We start from the raw sequence: 16,405 nt of genomic DNA, 5'->3' as shown, positions 1-16,405 counted from the left end.
AGATGTGGAGGGGGGAGGAAGCAAAGCCAAGAAGACTGGGAAACAGTGGCCCTGCGTGGGTTGACAGTTTACCCTTGGTCTTGTTGAGGTGACCCACCGTGAGAAGTAACCTAAGTGTCCCTTGCTATGAAGGGAATGAAAGGTCAACTGTAGAGTCCATAAATGACCCTTTAGAAATAAAGGTTTTATATATATATATACATATATGTGTGTGTGTGTGTGTGTGTGCATGCAGAACGTGAAGACTCCCACACAGAAACAGTAAAGTAAGAAGCAGAGTGAGCTGCAAAGAGTGCATTTTAAGTAATTAAAAGTGCATACAGTCCCCCCCCAAAATGTCAGCATCAAAAGGAGCCTAGAGATAGGACGATGAAACACAATGTTTCAGCCCAGGAGGGGAATCTAGAATAAAGGACAGCAGTTAGGAACGACTCTGAATAGAGCATGGGTTAATAATAATGTGCCGATGTTGGTTCATTAATTGTAACGAGAGTGCCACATTAATAAGACGGTAATAACAGGGGGAGCCAGGCACAGGGTAGGACACAAGAGCTCTGTGTACCACTTCCAACGTCTTGTAACTATAAAACAGTTCTAAATAATGGTCTATTTTTAAAGATGAAAGGAAAAATACAAAATTGCACACAGCATTTCCCAGAACCGTGATGTGCTAGAATGATTGCCTATGGAGAGAGTAGGCAGTGAAGAACAAGGAGAGCATTTGCAAATGGTGATAACGATGACAATGTGCTACGGGTGCAGAGAGCAGCTAACTTCCCCAACGTGTAATCCCAACACCACACCAGCAGGGTGCTTTTCAGAGAGAAGGAAGCCCATGGTGAAGTCGGTCATCATAGCGCCAGGAGTGGGATGGTACAAGGGGCTCAGGGAGGCTGATCCATGAGGAAGAAGAACTGTTTGGTGAACCTTAAAGCCAGAGGGCGCTGGGAGGGAGAGCCTTTGGTAGTTGTACAATAGAGACAACTTTACAGGACAAGGTCCTCATCTAACATCAGCCACCCTCGGCTCTCTCTGGGCCCTCTTGATTCTCAGCCTAGGTCATGAGCACTGAGCGGAGGGTACGAAGGATGGGCAGATACATCGATGGCGGTGATAAGAGACCAGGCCAGCTACAGTCGGGTTCAGATCAATGACGAATACATTAGCCCGGGGACAATAGGAGACACATTTGAGAAATTTTTAAAAAATTTCTACAAAGCTGCTCATCGTTGATCTGAAATTCAATTTTAATAAAGCACCTATATTTTGCTTGTTCTATATGGGAGCTCTGAATACTAAAAGCAGTGGCAGCGTGCTGTTCTGTGTTCTGCATTTGCCCATCTCTCTGTCTTTTTACCAACCCTGGGAAGGGTGTGCTACTATTCCTATTTACACGCAAGAAAGCTCTGACTTTAAGGTCCTAAATTAGTAGAAAATGCTTGAGAGGGAAACACACCTAATCAATCAGCCTTCTGGGTGCCCCCTCCTGAGTGTGACCTGTACTGTTTCCCAACCAAGTCCACACCCTGACATCTAGAGACAGCTGTGTGCTCTGTAAGCACTCAGAGCTCCTTGGATGGCCATGATCTTGAAGGTGCCCGCTTAGCTGACTCCTAGTAAAAGAACCAAATGAACTTTGGGTTTCAAACAGCAAAAGTCAGGAACTCACAATAAAGGGGTCCAAAGTGACTCAACAGATTACTAGGTGACCTAGAGGAAGGAGGAGCCATGTACCACAAGGGCCTGAGTCAAGATACAGTCACCCCACCTGAGGACAGAAAAGGAATGGATAATCTCTGGGACCCCCTTCCAATATGAAGCCATCATAATGTTAAACTTATGGATTAGTTTTCAGATAAGAATGCCTTCCCAGCAGAACACTCTTTTTAAATAGCTCAGTCCTAAATGCAATGTCTTCCTCAGACCCCTCCCCTCAAGGCCCAAGGATCTATTTGAAAAGGGCAAAGCAAAGATGGTAAGAGGTGGGGGCTGAAGCTTCGAAGGAAACGGTCTCTAGCAGATCCAACAGGACTCATGTGCGTGTGAACACACAGACTATGGCAGCATCACAGAGCCTGCGTGGGTTCTAGCCAGATGGAATCCTAGCACAGAGAGGGGAAAGTGGTCCTGGGTCCCATCCTAACCAAGAAGCTATTTACCACTAATGCTCACTGCCAAAGGGAAAATTTGTTTTCTCCAATGGAGCGCAGCTGGGCCTATCAACTATTTGCAGGGCAGGCCTCATACCCAGGAGTAGGTAGCCAACACCACACAAACTCCTTGGCTGTTTTGTGGATATTTTTGTTTCTGTTGTGGTGGTTGTTGTTGTTGCTTTTTTTTTTTTAAATATTACTGGTCTTTGTTTTGTTTTTTTTTTTGTTTTGATTGTTGTGGACAGTTGCTTTTTGAGGAGGACTCGTAAAATTGGATGGATAAGGAGGTGGGGAGAACCCGGGAGGAGTTAGGAGAGTGAGAAAAACATAATCGAAACATATTGCATGAAAAATTATTTTAAAAAATAATAGCACATATTCATTGAGCACCTCGTGTATACCAGATATTGTGTTTCATGTTTTCATTTCGCCACATGACAGCGGGACATGTAACACCAGATCCTTGCTTTTCAAATAAGAAACTTATGTTTCCTCCAAGGGGCCAATTACAAGATACCTATTGTGGCATACATTCTATCCCAGGTTCTAGGAATGTGGCAGAAAATGAAACAAAACCCCTACCTTCACGCAGCTGGTGGGGCACAGATAAGAGACAACCCTACCACCTTGCCGTGGGGAGCATCGCTAAGCTAAGTAGGATCAGGAAAAGGAGAGTGGGGGGTCCAGGGGTGGAAGAGGAAAAGGCTTGATGGCATTTTAGAGGGGATGGCCATGGAAGGAGGAAAGAGGAGAGACCTGAAGTGAGGGCATGGGTCTGAGTAACAGCTCCTGGAAGAAAGGACTCCCTCAGAGTCCATATACCCTGAGGCCAGGGTGACCGACCCAGAACTATGCTTAGGCCGGTGGCTGGCCTGGGAGAGAATTTTGAGTGAAGAGAGATTAGAGATAGACAGTTTGGAAGAAATAGTAAGGCCAGGATATTTTGAAAAGATGAGAGTGTTATGGATAGGCAAGTGCGTGGATGGGTGGGAGGATGAGTGGAAGGTTGGGTGGATGGATGGGTTCATGGATGGGTACACGGATGGGTAAGTAGATTTCCATGGATTGCCTTAGCCTACTTACCAAGGGTGAAATACAGATATGTATACACATACATACACATGTATACACACACATACAAATACACACACATATATACACACACATACCTTACAGATTTATAAAATGTCCAATGATGTCTCATTCACTTCCCTAAAGCATCCCATTACAAGTTCCTCAGGGTGCTCTGAGTATACCCATCCCTTATTGAAGGGGATCCCTATATCCCCACAAAGAAACTTAGATCCAAATCCAACAGGAAAACCAGGTCTCCATGCAAGGAAACCACTCTGGAGAAAGCCATAGACCTTTGGGGAGCCATGTCTTGCCTTCCATCCTTAACCAGACTGTTAGGTGCTTTGTGTGTGTGTGATCAGGTATGGGCATAGCACACCACAACCATCCCACAGTTCAAAGTTATCACATTACCAAAACTCTGCTTCAAGGCCTTGGGCAAAAGTTCCTGCTTCACACAAAAGACAAAATCAAGCTGTCTGCCACAGCAAAGCAAAACTTTGCTAACCACCAGGCCACCCCATCCTGAGACCTGTAAGCTGGCCAGCCTCACCTCCAAGTCCTTCTCCAGCTCCAGCCCAGCTGCCATCAGGTTGTGCTCAAATTCATCTCGCTGCTCCCTCCTTTCCTCTTCGAGAGCGTCCAGTGGCCCAAGTTCAATATCGCCAGGGCCCCCACCATGCCGCTCCTTGCCTGTCTCCCCATTGGAGATAACAGCCAGCGAGTGTCCAGGGGAGCCATGGCCCAGGTGTGCGCCTCGCTTCCGGTAGTGGTATGCAAGGACATAGTCGACTTTCCTCTGGTTGTCGTGGAAGTGCATGCGGCTCAGACGGGCTTCTGAGGATGCAGGCTCATTGGCATCCAGGTAGTTATTGATGACCTGATCAGAGAAGGTAACACAGGTGAGGTCAGACGAGCAAGGAGAGTAAGAGACAGAAGAGGATGCTCTGGGATAGACTAGGACGCAAGCCTCTCAGAGGCCCCGCCTGTCCAATGGAAGGATCCACAGCCTAAGCCCACCTGTCACACATAGCCCTCCACCCATGTGTGCAGTCTAGGCATCAGTACACACACACACACACACACACACACACACACACACATACCACACACTCACACACCACACATACACAGCATGCACACACACACACCACACATACACACCATGCACACACACTACACACACACACACACATACCACATACTCACACACATACCACACACCACACACACACACACATACCACACACCACACACATACCACATACTCACACACATACCACACACCACACACACACACACATACCACATACTCACACACATACCACACACCACACACACACACACATACCACATACTCACACACATACCACACACCACACACACACACACACACACACACCACACATACACAGAGACACACCACACACATCTGTGGTATCCAATACATATACACATACCAGAGAGAGACAGAGAGACAGAGAGACAGAGACAGACAGAGAGACAGACAGACAGAGACAGACAGAGAGACAGACAGACAGAGATAAGGAAAGAGACAGAGACTGAGAGAGATAGGCAGACACACAGAGAGGCAGACAGACAGACAGACAGACTAGCAGGCAGGCAGACAGGCAAGCAGGCCAGCAGGCGGACAGACTGCACACACCATTGCTAGTCCACATGCTGCCCCAAACACGGAAGCCCATGCCCACTCCTGCTCACCAACACATGCATTCGCACCTGCAAGCAGCCCCCTCCACTCACGCCTCCCTGGCTCGACACTCCTGCACACATGTGAAGGCGTCCATGTGCACGGGCACACAGAAGCAAACTAACGCACAACCCTCCACATGCACCACGGCACACCCACACGTGTGCCGTGCCTGGCAGAGCTGCACGTGAGCCTGCAAACCCGCTCCATAGTCACCCAGCGTACTTACTGGCAAGTGTTCTGGATCCATCCCAACAAAAGCCGACTTCTCGCCTCCTCTCCCACCCACAGCAATTCACTGGACTTTCTGCCCCTCACAAATCCATCTCCTCCTCCTCCTCCTCCTCCCCTTCCTCCTCTCCAGTCACTAGCAAGGGCCCTGCCAGTAACAGAAGCAGGGAAAGTGACTGCTTCCTCTCTCTTCCACTCTGGACTGCAGAGGTAGAGAGGAGAGGAAAGAGCGAGCGAGGCGGAGCAGGGTAGGGACCTGCCTCCCTCCCTTGGGGTGTTCCCTTGTTTATTACTGGTTTGATACCCAGCTGCCTCAGCAGCCACCTGAGAGGTCACCGGGGCAACCCGATGAAATGCCAGGCACAGGAGAGAGGCTCTCAGCCACCAGAGCTGAGGAGGCAGGTTTCTCAGGCCTGTGGGGACTGAGCCGGGAGTCTGCCCGCCCAACAGGTAGGAATCATCTGCCTCTCCTTGCCTTCTCATTTTCAGACCCTTCCCTGAAGAGGATAGCTAGGGTGCTGGAAAATGTGTGAAACAGGAAAGATAAAAGCATTCTACCCAAACCCAGGGCTTTTCATACAGGCACACATCAGCCACAAACTACAGGACGACTGGATGGGAGCCTCCCATGGGCATCCCTTTGTACTCACAGAACGGTCTCGGGAACTCTCTCTCCTGGAGACCTGGCTAGGGTGTAGGCTAGAATTGTCCCTCTGACCTGGGAGCCGGGGACCGGGCACCTTGAGGTACTGCTGTCCATGTCTGGGGCCCTGGCTTCCTCTTGCCATTGTCCGTGAACTCAGCCGACGTGGAGATCCAGGGAGCAGAGGGATGTCTGTGAGTAAGGAAGACAAGAGAGGCAACACAAGTTCAGGTGATAGGAATCTCAAGACACAGAATCTAAACCAGTTCAGTAGAGCTCTTCATGGCTCCATAGAAATGACCTGCGGTTAGGTTTGTTTCTTTGTAGCCTTGTTTGGCCACATTCATTTTGGCCAATGGGGTAACACCCCTACCAACCAAACACACACACACACACACACACACACACACACACACACACATGCACGCACGCACACACACTACAGCTGTCATAATCTCGTGTGTGTGTGTGTGTGTGTGTGTGTGTGTGTGTGTGTGTGCGCGCGCGCGCGCTTAGCATGCAATGGTGGGGCCCAAAGCCAGTGCTTTGTGCCTGTTGAGCAAAGCTCTCCACCATCAATCCACTATTGTTCTGTCCCTACTTTATTCTTAGGACCATGACAGCTGGCCAGTGAGTCTGCAGTTTGGAACAAGAAGAGAGAGGGATGGCAGCATTGGCTGGAGTACTTCCCAGCATCAGGTAGAACATTTCCCAGGGAAACAGGACTTTAGGGCCTCCCTGGTGCATCAAGACCAATAGGCACCTTGAACATCAGCAAGGAGAAAGCAAGAACAGATGAACAGTGGACTCACTGGGGCAGCAGTGGAACCACGGAGAGCAGTAGTGGCCTCTAAGTAGCCAACATCCTCCAGCACACTTGAGAAGTTCTCATAGACCCGCTGTTCAGGTCAAGTTCTCTTCTGGCCCTTGCCAGTCAGGAGCCCTGAGTCACCAAAGTCTCACTGGTGGTAGGAGACTCCAGTCAGTGTGCCTATGCTTAAACCTCGGCTCCATCACTTGTGAGCACTGTGGCCACTTGAGACTTGCTTCTTCTACTATAAAATGAGGAGAGTCTCAAACTTGAAGGACAGACGTGGAAAAAGGAACTGGAGAATATGTGCAAAACACCTCAAATAGTGATTAGCCTCTGAGTTCCCAATAAAGGTTAATGATTATAATTATTGTTCTTGTTTTCATTTTAAGCACCAGGTGAGCAGAAACAACATCCTGTACACTCAGATTGGTCCTAAGTAACCCCATGGATGAATGAATGACAGTTCTGAAAGATCACTTGAAATGCCTTCAAGACCAAGGGTAGTTTAGTGGTAGAGCATAGTTTCCCCACTTGGAAAAAAAAAACTTGAATCACCATCAGATCAATTACTAGCCCTTAGGCATTCATGGATTGTTCCAAGGGGTCTAGGACATGTGGTCGCTGCCCTTGAGAAGGATGGCCTCTTTAAGATGTTGAGGAAAAACTTGGTGGTGTCCAGCATGGATGGTTGTTGTGATTTGGATGGGAAATGTCCCCACAGGCTTGGATGTTTAAACCCTTGGTGCCCCTATTTGGGAAGGTCATGGAACCTTTGGAAGCGGAGCCTTGCTAGAGGAAGTGAGTCACCAGAAGCAAGTCCTGAGGTTTTGTAGCCCAGCTTCACTTCCTGTCCATTCCTTGCTTCCTGACTATGGATGCCACCTGACCAGCCAGCCTGCCATTCCTGCTACCATGCCTTCCCCAAGACATCCCTTCAAACTATAACTAAGCCAGAATAGACCTTTGCTTCCTTAAAATGCTTCTCCTCTTGTCCTTCGTCACAGCAACGAAAAAAGCAACTAACCAGGGCAAACATCTGTGACACATCCTCGTGTCACGGGAGACCAAAAAGCCTAAAAAAAATCAAATTAGAACTAAAATCTGCAACTGTATCTCAAAGAGTGAGTAACTTCTGAAAGTCAGGGGGAAACAACGAAGGTCGTCCACAGTCCAGAACACACATTCTGGCTACATAACAATGCTCTCCCAGCTCAGGACACTGGGGAGGAGCCTTCATCCTTTTCTGCCATCTGGACCCATTTTTTCCTTTCTTTATGCCTCCTTTCTGTGTGCCTATGCCTCAACTGGCCCAGGGAAAACCTTACATAAGAAAGACGGTATCTCAGAGAAAGTCTTAGAAGGTCTGGTCTTAAAGCCCCAGGACGGTCCGGAGGCAAGCTTGGAGGTGATAAAGATGATACTCATCTAGGACCCCTGTCCCTGGCTGTTATCTTCCAATACACAAGAACCATAGCTGAGAAGCAATCCAGCGCTTCAGTCAAACTCCTGTGTATCTTCTCCTAGGAAGACCCTGGGGCCTCCAGAGAACCCACCAGCCATCTTGGCTTGCATCCTCTTGGCCAAATGTGTCACAACTACCTGGAGGCTCTAGGTTTGTGACAATCTCCCAGCCCCTGTTGATTAGGATGAAGTATTTGGTCCAGTTTCCCCAATTCTAGAAAGGTATACCAGGCAGCAATAGCATAGATCTGGAAGACGCAGACCTGGTTTGTGCCATCAAGTGAAGGCTGTGGAGGGGTGAGTGAAGCATGGCCATCAAGAAAGAAGGTCAACACACTTCCAGAGACTCCCTAGGAAGCTTGGAGGTGAGAATGGATCATCAAGAAAGAGGTCAAGACCATCGCACCCAGCCTGAAGAATGAGTTAGCCCATTCATTTGGAAATCGTCTCTCTTCACCCTGCAGCCTTTTGGCTGTTAGCAGATGTTATCTTAAACATCCAACAGATCCCTGGACATCGGTGCTTATAGGCACCATAAGGGCAGAGGACACAGCTTACTCAGCTCTGCATCAGTTAGATAGATGTTCCCACGTGTAGAAGTGGGGGCCTCACCACTTAACGTCTTCCACTCCTGAGAATGTCATTGCCATCGATCACTGACTTCCAAAGTTTACCTGCTACCCGTAGTCCCACAGGCCCTACCTGAACGGCACCTGCACAAAGGCAGCAATCCCCAAATCAGACTGCTGATTTTCTCCCAGCAAAATTCTTTTATAGAGTTATCCACTCTGTCCATGCTCAGGGCATCCTATACACTCAAAACACAGACAGAAATCTAGAGATATCTGGAAATCTGTTTGCCCTCCGCACCCCATATCCCGTTTGACACCAACCTTACAAATTTTACTCCTGAAACATCTGCCAGGCTGGTTGTGCTTTTTGCCTTTAGACAACCAATGGCCAACCCCCCAACCTCATTCACCTCGACTTCAGTGACATCTTGCTAGCAACAGCCGCTATTGTCACCCTTACTTCACAGTGTGTGAGTGCAGTGACCCTGTCATAACCGGAAGACCCTGTTTCACCCCAGTCTCCCCAACCTCTAGCTTTTACAATCTTTCTACTCCCTCTTCATGATGGTTGCTGAGTCTTGGCATTGGGAGTATGGTATATGCCCAATTTATGGCTGACCACTCTTCAGATACTTCTCCCCGACAAGGTATTTCTTAAAGTCTAAAAAGATCTGTAACAAGTTAATGACACCTGTGTAGCAATGAAAGTCTCCCAGTAACAAGCATCCCAAGACTGCCCCTTGCCAGATCTCATCAGGTCTGCAAAGAACTAACACACACACACACACACACACACACACACACACACACACACACACACACTTCATACTTCACATACAAAGTCTTTGGTGTCAACAGCCAGGAGGACTGGGGTGAAACAGGGACTTCTGGCTACGACAGAGTCACTGAACCGGTGCACTCACAACAGCAATGGGGAGCAAGGTGACAGCGGCGACAGTTGCTAGCGAGCTATCACCGCGGTCGAGGTGAATGAGGGTGAGGGTTGGCGCTATGTTGTGTAAATTCTTCAAACTCTGTAAACACGTTAAATACGCTTCAAATTCTTCCATAAAATGGGGAGGGAAGAAATGTTTCCAAATTCCTTCTAGAAAGCCTGCACTCCCCTTCTATCCAAGCCAGACAAGGAGGCAACCAAAACACAAAACTAGAGGTCGCTCTCCACAATTGACAGCGAGGCCCCATTGCTGAAGACAGCACCCGCACGACTCATTGGACTTGCAGGAGTTGAGCTGATACCGACGATGTATTACACCTACATACCCTACGTTCTAGCGCCTTCGATGGAAGAAGGTACTCTTCATGCTTCCAAAAGAGAAACGTGAACACCAAGCCAACTACAACCCTGTGATGCATTGTCCTGCCTACAAGATATGCCAGGGCAACCATGGCACCAATCTTGTGACAGTAACCAACCAATATCTGATTTGACTTAAGGCCCACTCCACGAGATGGAACCCATACCTGACACATTTGGGTGATCGCGAACCAGAAACCCAGGGTCAAATCAAATACTACTGTTCTTTTAAAAAATATATATAGCAATAAAATGACTCCTAATGACATTCTGCTACATGTATAGTGTGTTGTTCAGCCATCATCCAAGAATCTTCCTCTTGCAGCAGAGGGAAACAAACACAGAGAAAGTCCCACAGCCAGACATTATGCAGAAGGAGAGATGAGCCTTAAATGAGATGTCTCTGTCAAATCTCTCAGGGCCCAGAGAATCCCACAGAAGAGGAGACAGAAAGAGTGTAACAAGCGGAGGCTATAAAGGAGATCAAAGAAACAAGTCCCTCTAAATCGACATGAGCAAAGCTCACATAACTTAGAGCAGCACAGGGCTGCACAGATCTGCACTAGGACCTCTGCCTATACATATTGTGGCCTCCAGTTTAGTGTTTTTTATGGGATTCCTGAGTGTGTGAACCAGTGGGTCTCTGATTCTTGTTTCTTCTCTAGGATTCTTTTCCTTCTGTTTGTTTGTGTTGTCCAACTCCTATGTAATCGTTTTTGTTTTATCTTATTGTATTTTATTTTTTGTTATATTTTATTAATTATCCCTTAGAAGCCTATTTGTTTTCTAATGAGAGACAAAAGGGGAGTGGATCTGGATGGGAGAGGAAAAGAGGAGGAACTGGGAGGAGTAGGGAGAGGGGAAACTGTAATCATGATATATTATGAGGAAAAAAATCCATGTTTAATAAAGAGAGAGGAATAAAATGGGCTGTGCTAGATGTATGTATTGAATACATTTTTAACATACAGTATTTTCAAGATGGGGTTGCTGGGATGTGATGCCATCATAAGCCTAGGAGCAGCTCTGTCCTGAAGTGAATGGGCGTCCATGTGGAGAACCCCCACTTCCACTGAGCAATCCTGAATGAACGGGAGGCATCAGTTTACAGTGGGACCCAACTGTCTGACTCATCACGTCTTGTCCTGAAGGTCCTGCTGAACAGTACCTCCCACAGCCTCTGAAAGCAGCCGCGCTCACCTAACTCAGGTCCTGCCACACAAGAAAAGGCTTTTGCAAATCTGCCTCCTTAGCTCTACTGGCCTTTCGTCATTGGATCAGACACAAATGAACACCCCAATGCCATAGCTAGTGTCTTTACATGACACAAGCATAGGAGATAACCTTGTGCAGAGACCAGCCTGCCACTGGTCTTATTTCCCTCCCTGTTGTAATTTGAGTTTAAAATGGCCCCCACAGGTATTTGAACACTCGGTTTCCAAGTGGTGGCATTATTTGTAAAGACTGGAACCTTTAAGAGTTGGGGCTTTAGCTTCATTGCAGAAAATGGGTCTCTTGAGAGGGGGGTTGAACATTGAAAATTACAACCCAAACTCACTGATAGCTTAAGTGTTCTCTCTGCCCTCCTTCTGCCCCCCTCCTCCCCGTCCATCTTCCTCCTTCTCTTCTTCCTTTCTCTTCCTCCTCCTTCCTCTTTCTCCTTCTCTCTCATATCTCTCCCTTCCTTCTTCCCTCCATCTCTCCCTCCTTCCTAGTGGTAGCAAACAGGAACTCTACATTCCAACCACCAAAGAGTCTCCAGTCCCTGGAGTCACCACAAGGCTCTTCCACCACAGCTAACCGCATCTCCTCAAACCGTGAGCCAAAATAAGTCTTCCCTCCATTGTGTTGCTTCTTGTCAGGTACAAAGTCACACCAACAAGAGAAGGAACTAACGAATGAGCTCTTTGTCTTGGCTCACATCAGACCCGGGTGCCTTGTGAAACAACTGGACCAAGTCATTCCCATCTGCTGACTTTCTACTCTTGTAAGGATGGAAACTACGCTTTCTAAAATGTTCTCATCACACTTTCCCTGATCTTCGCCCTACTGACCTGCCAGAACCGCTTCATCTGCTTTCTACCTCGCTCTTCCCATTCTGTACTGCACACACTCTCCACCATGTTGCAAGCATATCTGGCTGTCCCCTAGAAGACCAGAGCTGCTATAGACAAACTTCTGTGTCTCCATTCGTCCTTCCAGAGCCACTTAACTTACTATTCACTGTGGGACTGTTCAGATTGTATGGCTGAACAGAACACAGTCCTTTATAACAAGCCCTAGGTTCTCACAGGGAAGGAAGCCGACTGACAAAGAAAGGCCAACTCTCCACTCTGCCTAGAGGTATCAGGAAAGAACTCAGAGAACCTGACTTCTGTGGGTTTTTTTCCCTAAGAACTGTCTCACTATGTAGCACAGGCGGTTCTAACTCACAAATCTCCTGCCTCAGCTTCCTAAATCCTGGGGTGCTAAGTGAAGATGACTCGGCATCTGCAGTGGTCCAGGCAAGAGAAGAGATTCCAAGAGGAAGGCAGCCTCTTGGAATCTTGGTCCTGAGCTGTCAGCCTCCAACTTTCATATCACTGGGCTCCTGGGGCTGAGGGCTGCTGCCTCTTCCTGCTTCTGTCCCACCTACAGTCCTGTCAGCAACCATCTATGTGGCATGTGATGCACAGAAAAGACCTTTTGAGATTAGAGAAAACATTTTTAACGTGTCCTGGGAGGCCTTTTATTATAATTTATATTCTCAACTTTCCCAATACTTTCTCTTGCTCAACTATGATCACATGTATGCTTTCTCTCCCTCTCCTCCCTCTCATGTGTGTGTGTGTATGTGTGTGTGTATGTGTGTGTGTGTGTGTGTGTGTGTGTGTGTGCGTGCATGCATACGTGTGTTCAGAATGAAATTCCTGCAGCTCCCACTGGATGACCTGCTTTTTCTCCTGTTTGGTCATTTGTGTCATCTTTGATTCTGAACATCTCTTTCTATAACTATTGCCAGATCCAACTGCTAATATTCAAAGTCATAATTTATACCAATGTAATAAGATTTTAAGCAGAGGTGTAGCATGATTAAAATTACATCCTGAAGACATAGTGACTATAGTTAGTAAGGATAAATGGGGTGTCTGTGAAAGTATGGATGGGAGATGAGGGTGCTGAAGAGGCAGAGGGATCCTTAGCACATTACTGCTCATTACAAATGATCTTCATGAATGGATGGACCTTTAGTTTCATGGGTCACAATGTCACTAAAAAATCTCTATTGTCTTGAGACTTACTAAGCAACTGAACAGTCTCTTTCCTAATGCCTGTATCAGATATAAACATTCCTGTGTTAGTCAAATTTCCAGGCATCTGCTAGAATAGATACCTGACATAAATCAACTGAGAGAGAGGAGGTCGTCTTTTGGATCATGATTTTGGAGGTTTGGGGTCCATGGTAGGTTGTCTTTGGGGTCTGTACCAAGACATAATGGTGCAAGCGTTGGAGAAGGAAGCTGCTTGCCTCGTAGCAGTCAGGAAGCCGTAAAAGTGGAGGCGCTGTGGTTCTGATATCCCTACAATCACATGGTCCCAAATACCTACCCAAGTCCCATTAGCATCTGCCTCCCACCTCTACCACTTCTGAAGTTACCCCCATATGCAGACAGGGTGAGGAGCTGAGGAGAAAACCTTCAACCTATGGGCTTTGGAGGGACAGACAAGGTCCAAACTACAGCGATGCCTCATTAGCCAAACCCATCCCAAACCTGATCTCACTAGCAGGGTCAGGCACCTTCTAAGTAGTTTGTGCTTGTATCAATTCATTTAACCCTCCCCGAAGCCCTATGAAGGGCATGTGATTGTGCCATGCCCTCAGTGGAAAAACCCATAATTTAGAACTCAGATGGGTGGCCACATGAAACTTCTTCATTGATAGCACATCATACACTGTGGGTTGGAGCGTGAGTGATCAAATTAAAGTCTTCATGCCCTCCTTGGTCTACCATGAGGAAATACCCTGTCTACCACTTAATTGGCCTAAACTGTTCTAATAGTTCATTAATTAAGCCTGTTTTGAAACAGCCTATCTCTAACACAATTGGTCAAAACTGCTCTATTAGCTCACTAATTAAGCCCGTTTTGAAACAGCCTATTTGCAATGCAATTGGCAAAAACTCTTCTATTAGCTCATTAGTTAAGCCTGTTTTGCAACATGAAAGAATGATGCATCATGAACAATGGGCAAATGTAACTTCCCCCACCCTGCCATTCTCTCTCTCTCTCTCTCTCTCTCTCTCTCTCCCTCTCTAGCCCTCTCTCTGTCTCTCTGTGTCTCTCTCCCCCTCCCTATCCCCATTCCCATCCCCCTACCCCTCTCTTTCTGTTTCTCTGTCTCTCCCTCTCTATTTCTCTCTATCTCATGACTTTGGTTGGCTCATGTCTTTGGTGAGTTCCCTCAATGTCCCTCATGCCCCTCCACCATTCACAAACATCTCCCATCTCTGACCACCTCTTTCTCTTGACCATCCCCCACAACTTCCATTAGCCCAGTGAAGATGAATATTCAAAACTAGAGATCAAGGCCTGGACATCAAAATTCAGGATGGATTTGTACTTCACTAATAACTAACGATGCTGGCGAGCTCTTCTAGAATATTGGTCATTTGTGTGCCTTCTTTGGAGAGATTCTGATTATTCGTTCACTTAATAATTAGATTACTGTCTTTTTGTTGTGTGGTTGTAGGAACTCTTTACATATTCAGGAAACAAGCTCCCTATCTGGTCCATGACTTACAAATATTGGTCCTGTTATATGGGTTGTCTTTTCCCTTCTTGATGGCATCTCAAAGCATTATTTGTGTGTGAGAGGAAAAAAAGCAACAGTGGAAATGAGTGTGAGAGAGAGATGGGGGAAGGAAATGAGAGAGGACAGAGTGGGTACATGCCATAGAGAACTGTGGAAGTCTCAGGACATCCCTGAGTATCCATCTACCTCACCTTCCACCTTGTTTGAGACATGGTCTCTGTGGTGGTTTGAATATGCTAGGCGTTATTTGGAGGTGTGGCCTTGTTGGAGTAGGTGTGTCTGTGGGTGTGGGCTTTAAAACCCTCATCCTAGCTACCTAAAATCAGTCTTTTCCTAGCAGCCTTCAGATGAAGATATAGAACTCTCAGGTTGTCTGCACCATGCCTGCCTGGATGCTGCCATGCTTCTCACTATGCTAATAATGTAGTAAAGCTCTGAACCTGTAGGCCAGCCCCAGTTAAATGTTGTGCTTCTAAGAGTTGCCTTGGTCATGGTGTCTGTTCACAGCAGTAAAGCTCTAAGACAGAAGTTAGTACCAGGAATGGGGTATTACTGTGATAGGCCTGACCGTGCTTTTGTTTAGAAGAATGTGGAGTTAGAGACTTTGGATTTGGACAACAGTGGGATGTTTTAAATGGGGTTTAGGGCTGGAGAGATGGCTCAGCGGTTAAGAGCACTGACTGCTCTTCCAGAGGTCGTGAGTTCAAATCCCAGCAACCACATGGTGGCTCACAACCATCTATAGTGAGATCTGATGTCCTCTTCTGGTGTGTCTGAAGACAGCTACAGTGTACTTATATATAATAAGAATAAATAAATGTTTAAATGGGGTTTAATGTATTATTCTAGTAGGAATATGGAAGACTTTGTTACTGAGAGTGACTTGAATTTTGTAGACCTGGCCCAAGAGGTTTCAGTGAAGAATTCCAGTATGTGGCCTAGAGATTGTTTTGTGGTATTTTGGCAAAGAATGTGGCTGCTTTTTGCCCTTGCCTGAAGCGTCTACCTGAGCCTAAGGTAAAGAGATTTATATAAATTGCACCGACAAAGGAAGTCTCAAAAAAGCCTAGCAGAGACTTCGTTCTCTGGTTTAGTCTCATCAAGAATGTTTTAATGGAAAAGAGCAAACTGAGAAAGTTAAAAATAGAAAATACATGGTTCAAGTAATAATAAAGGAGAACCAGAAAGTGAAATGGAGCTGAATCCTGAGTTTAAGGATATTAAATGGAATTAAGGGAGTGGTGACCTTATGGCAAGATCTCACCCAAATAAACTTATTGTTTATGCATTTGCAGTTATAGGAAAGAGAATTATATCCTGTTAGGTGTTATTAAAAGCTTAGGCCCAGGCCTGGTAGTACACACATTTAATCTCAGGAGACAAAGGCAAACAGACCTCTGCGTTCAAGACCAGCCTGTGGCAGAGCAAGTTCTCGGTGAAGAAAAGCTTCAATCCAGGTGTGGTGGTGCACGCCTTTAATCCCAGCATTCAGGAGACAAAGCTATGCACATCTCTGAGTTCACGGTCAATCTACAGAACAAGTTCCAGGTCTGCCAAGTTCATGCAGTGAGGAAATTGGAAAACAGAAAGCTGGTAACAGAATAAGGGGGGATCACATTCTAGTCCCAGCGAGCAGCAG

General features: G+C 46.8%; 1 protein-coding gene across 2 annotated transcripts in view; it reads right to left on the bottom strand.

Moving 5' to 3' along the window:
• The window catches only part of Ano2 (anoctamin 2), a 353,573-nt gene that overhangs the window by 329,229 nt on the left and 7,939 nt on the right, over positions 1–16,405 (bottom strand). Inside the window, exons 2-3 of one of the 2 annotated variants that reach the window (XM_087655423.1) lie at positions 5,820–6,004; positions 3,781–4,107 (exon numbers count right to left, since the gene is read on the bottom strand). In XM_087655423.1, the coding sequence (XP_087511549.1) occupies positions 3,781–4,107; positions 5,820–6,004 (512 nt within the window). 2 annotated transcript variants of the gene reach the window in all.

The sequence above is a fragment of the Rattus norvegicus genome, chromosome 4 (genome assembly GCF_021556685.1).
Source record: "Rattus norvegicus strain SHRSP/BbbUtx chromosome 4, alternate assembly SHRSP_T2T, whole genome shotgun sequence".
Lineage (NCBI taxonomy): Eukaryota > Metazoa > Chordata > Mammalia > Rodentia > Muridae > Rattus > Rattus norvegicus.
Note: the sequence above shows the minus strand (reverse complement) of the source record. Positions and strands in the feature narration are given on the sequence as shown.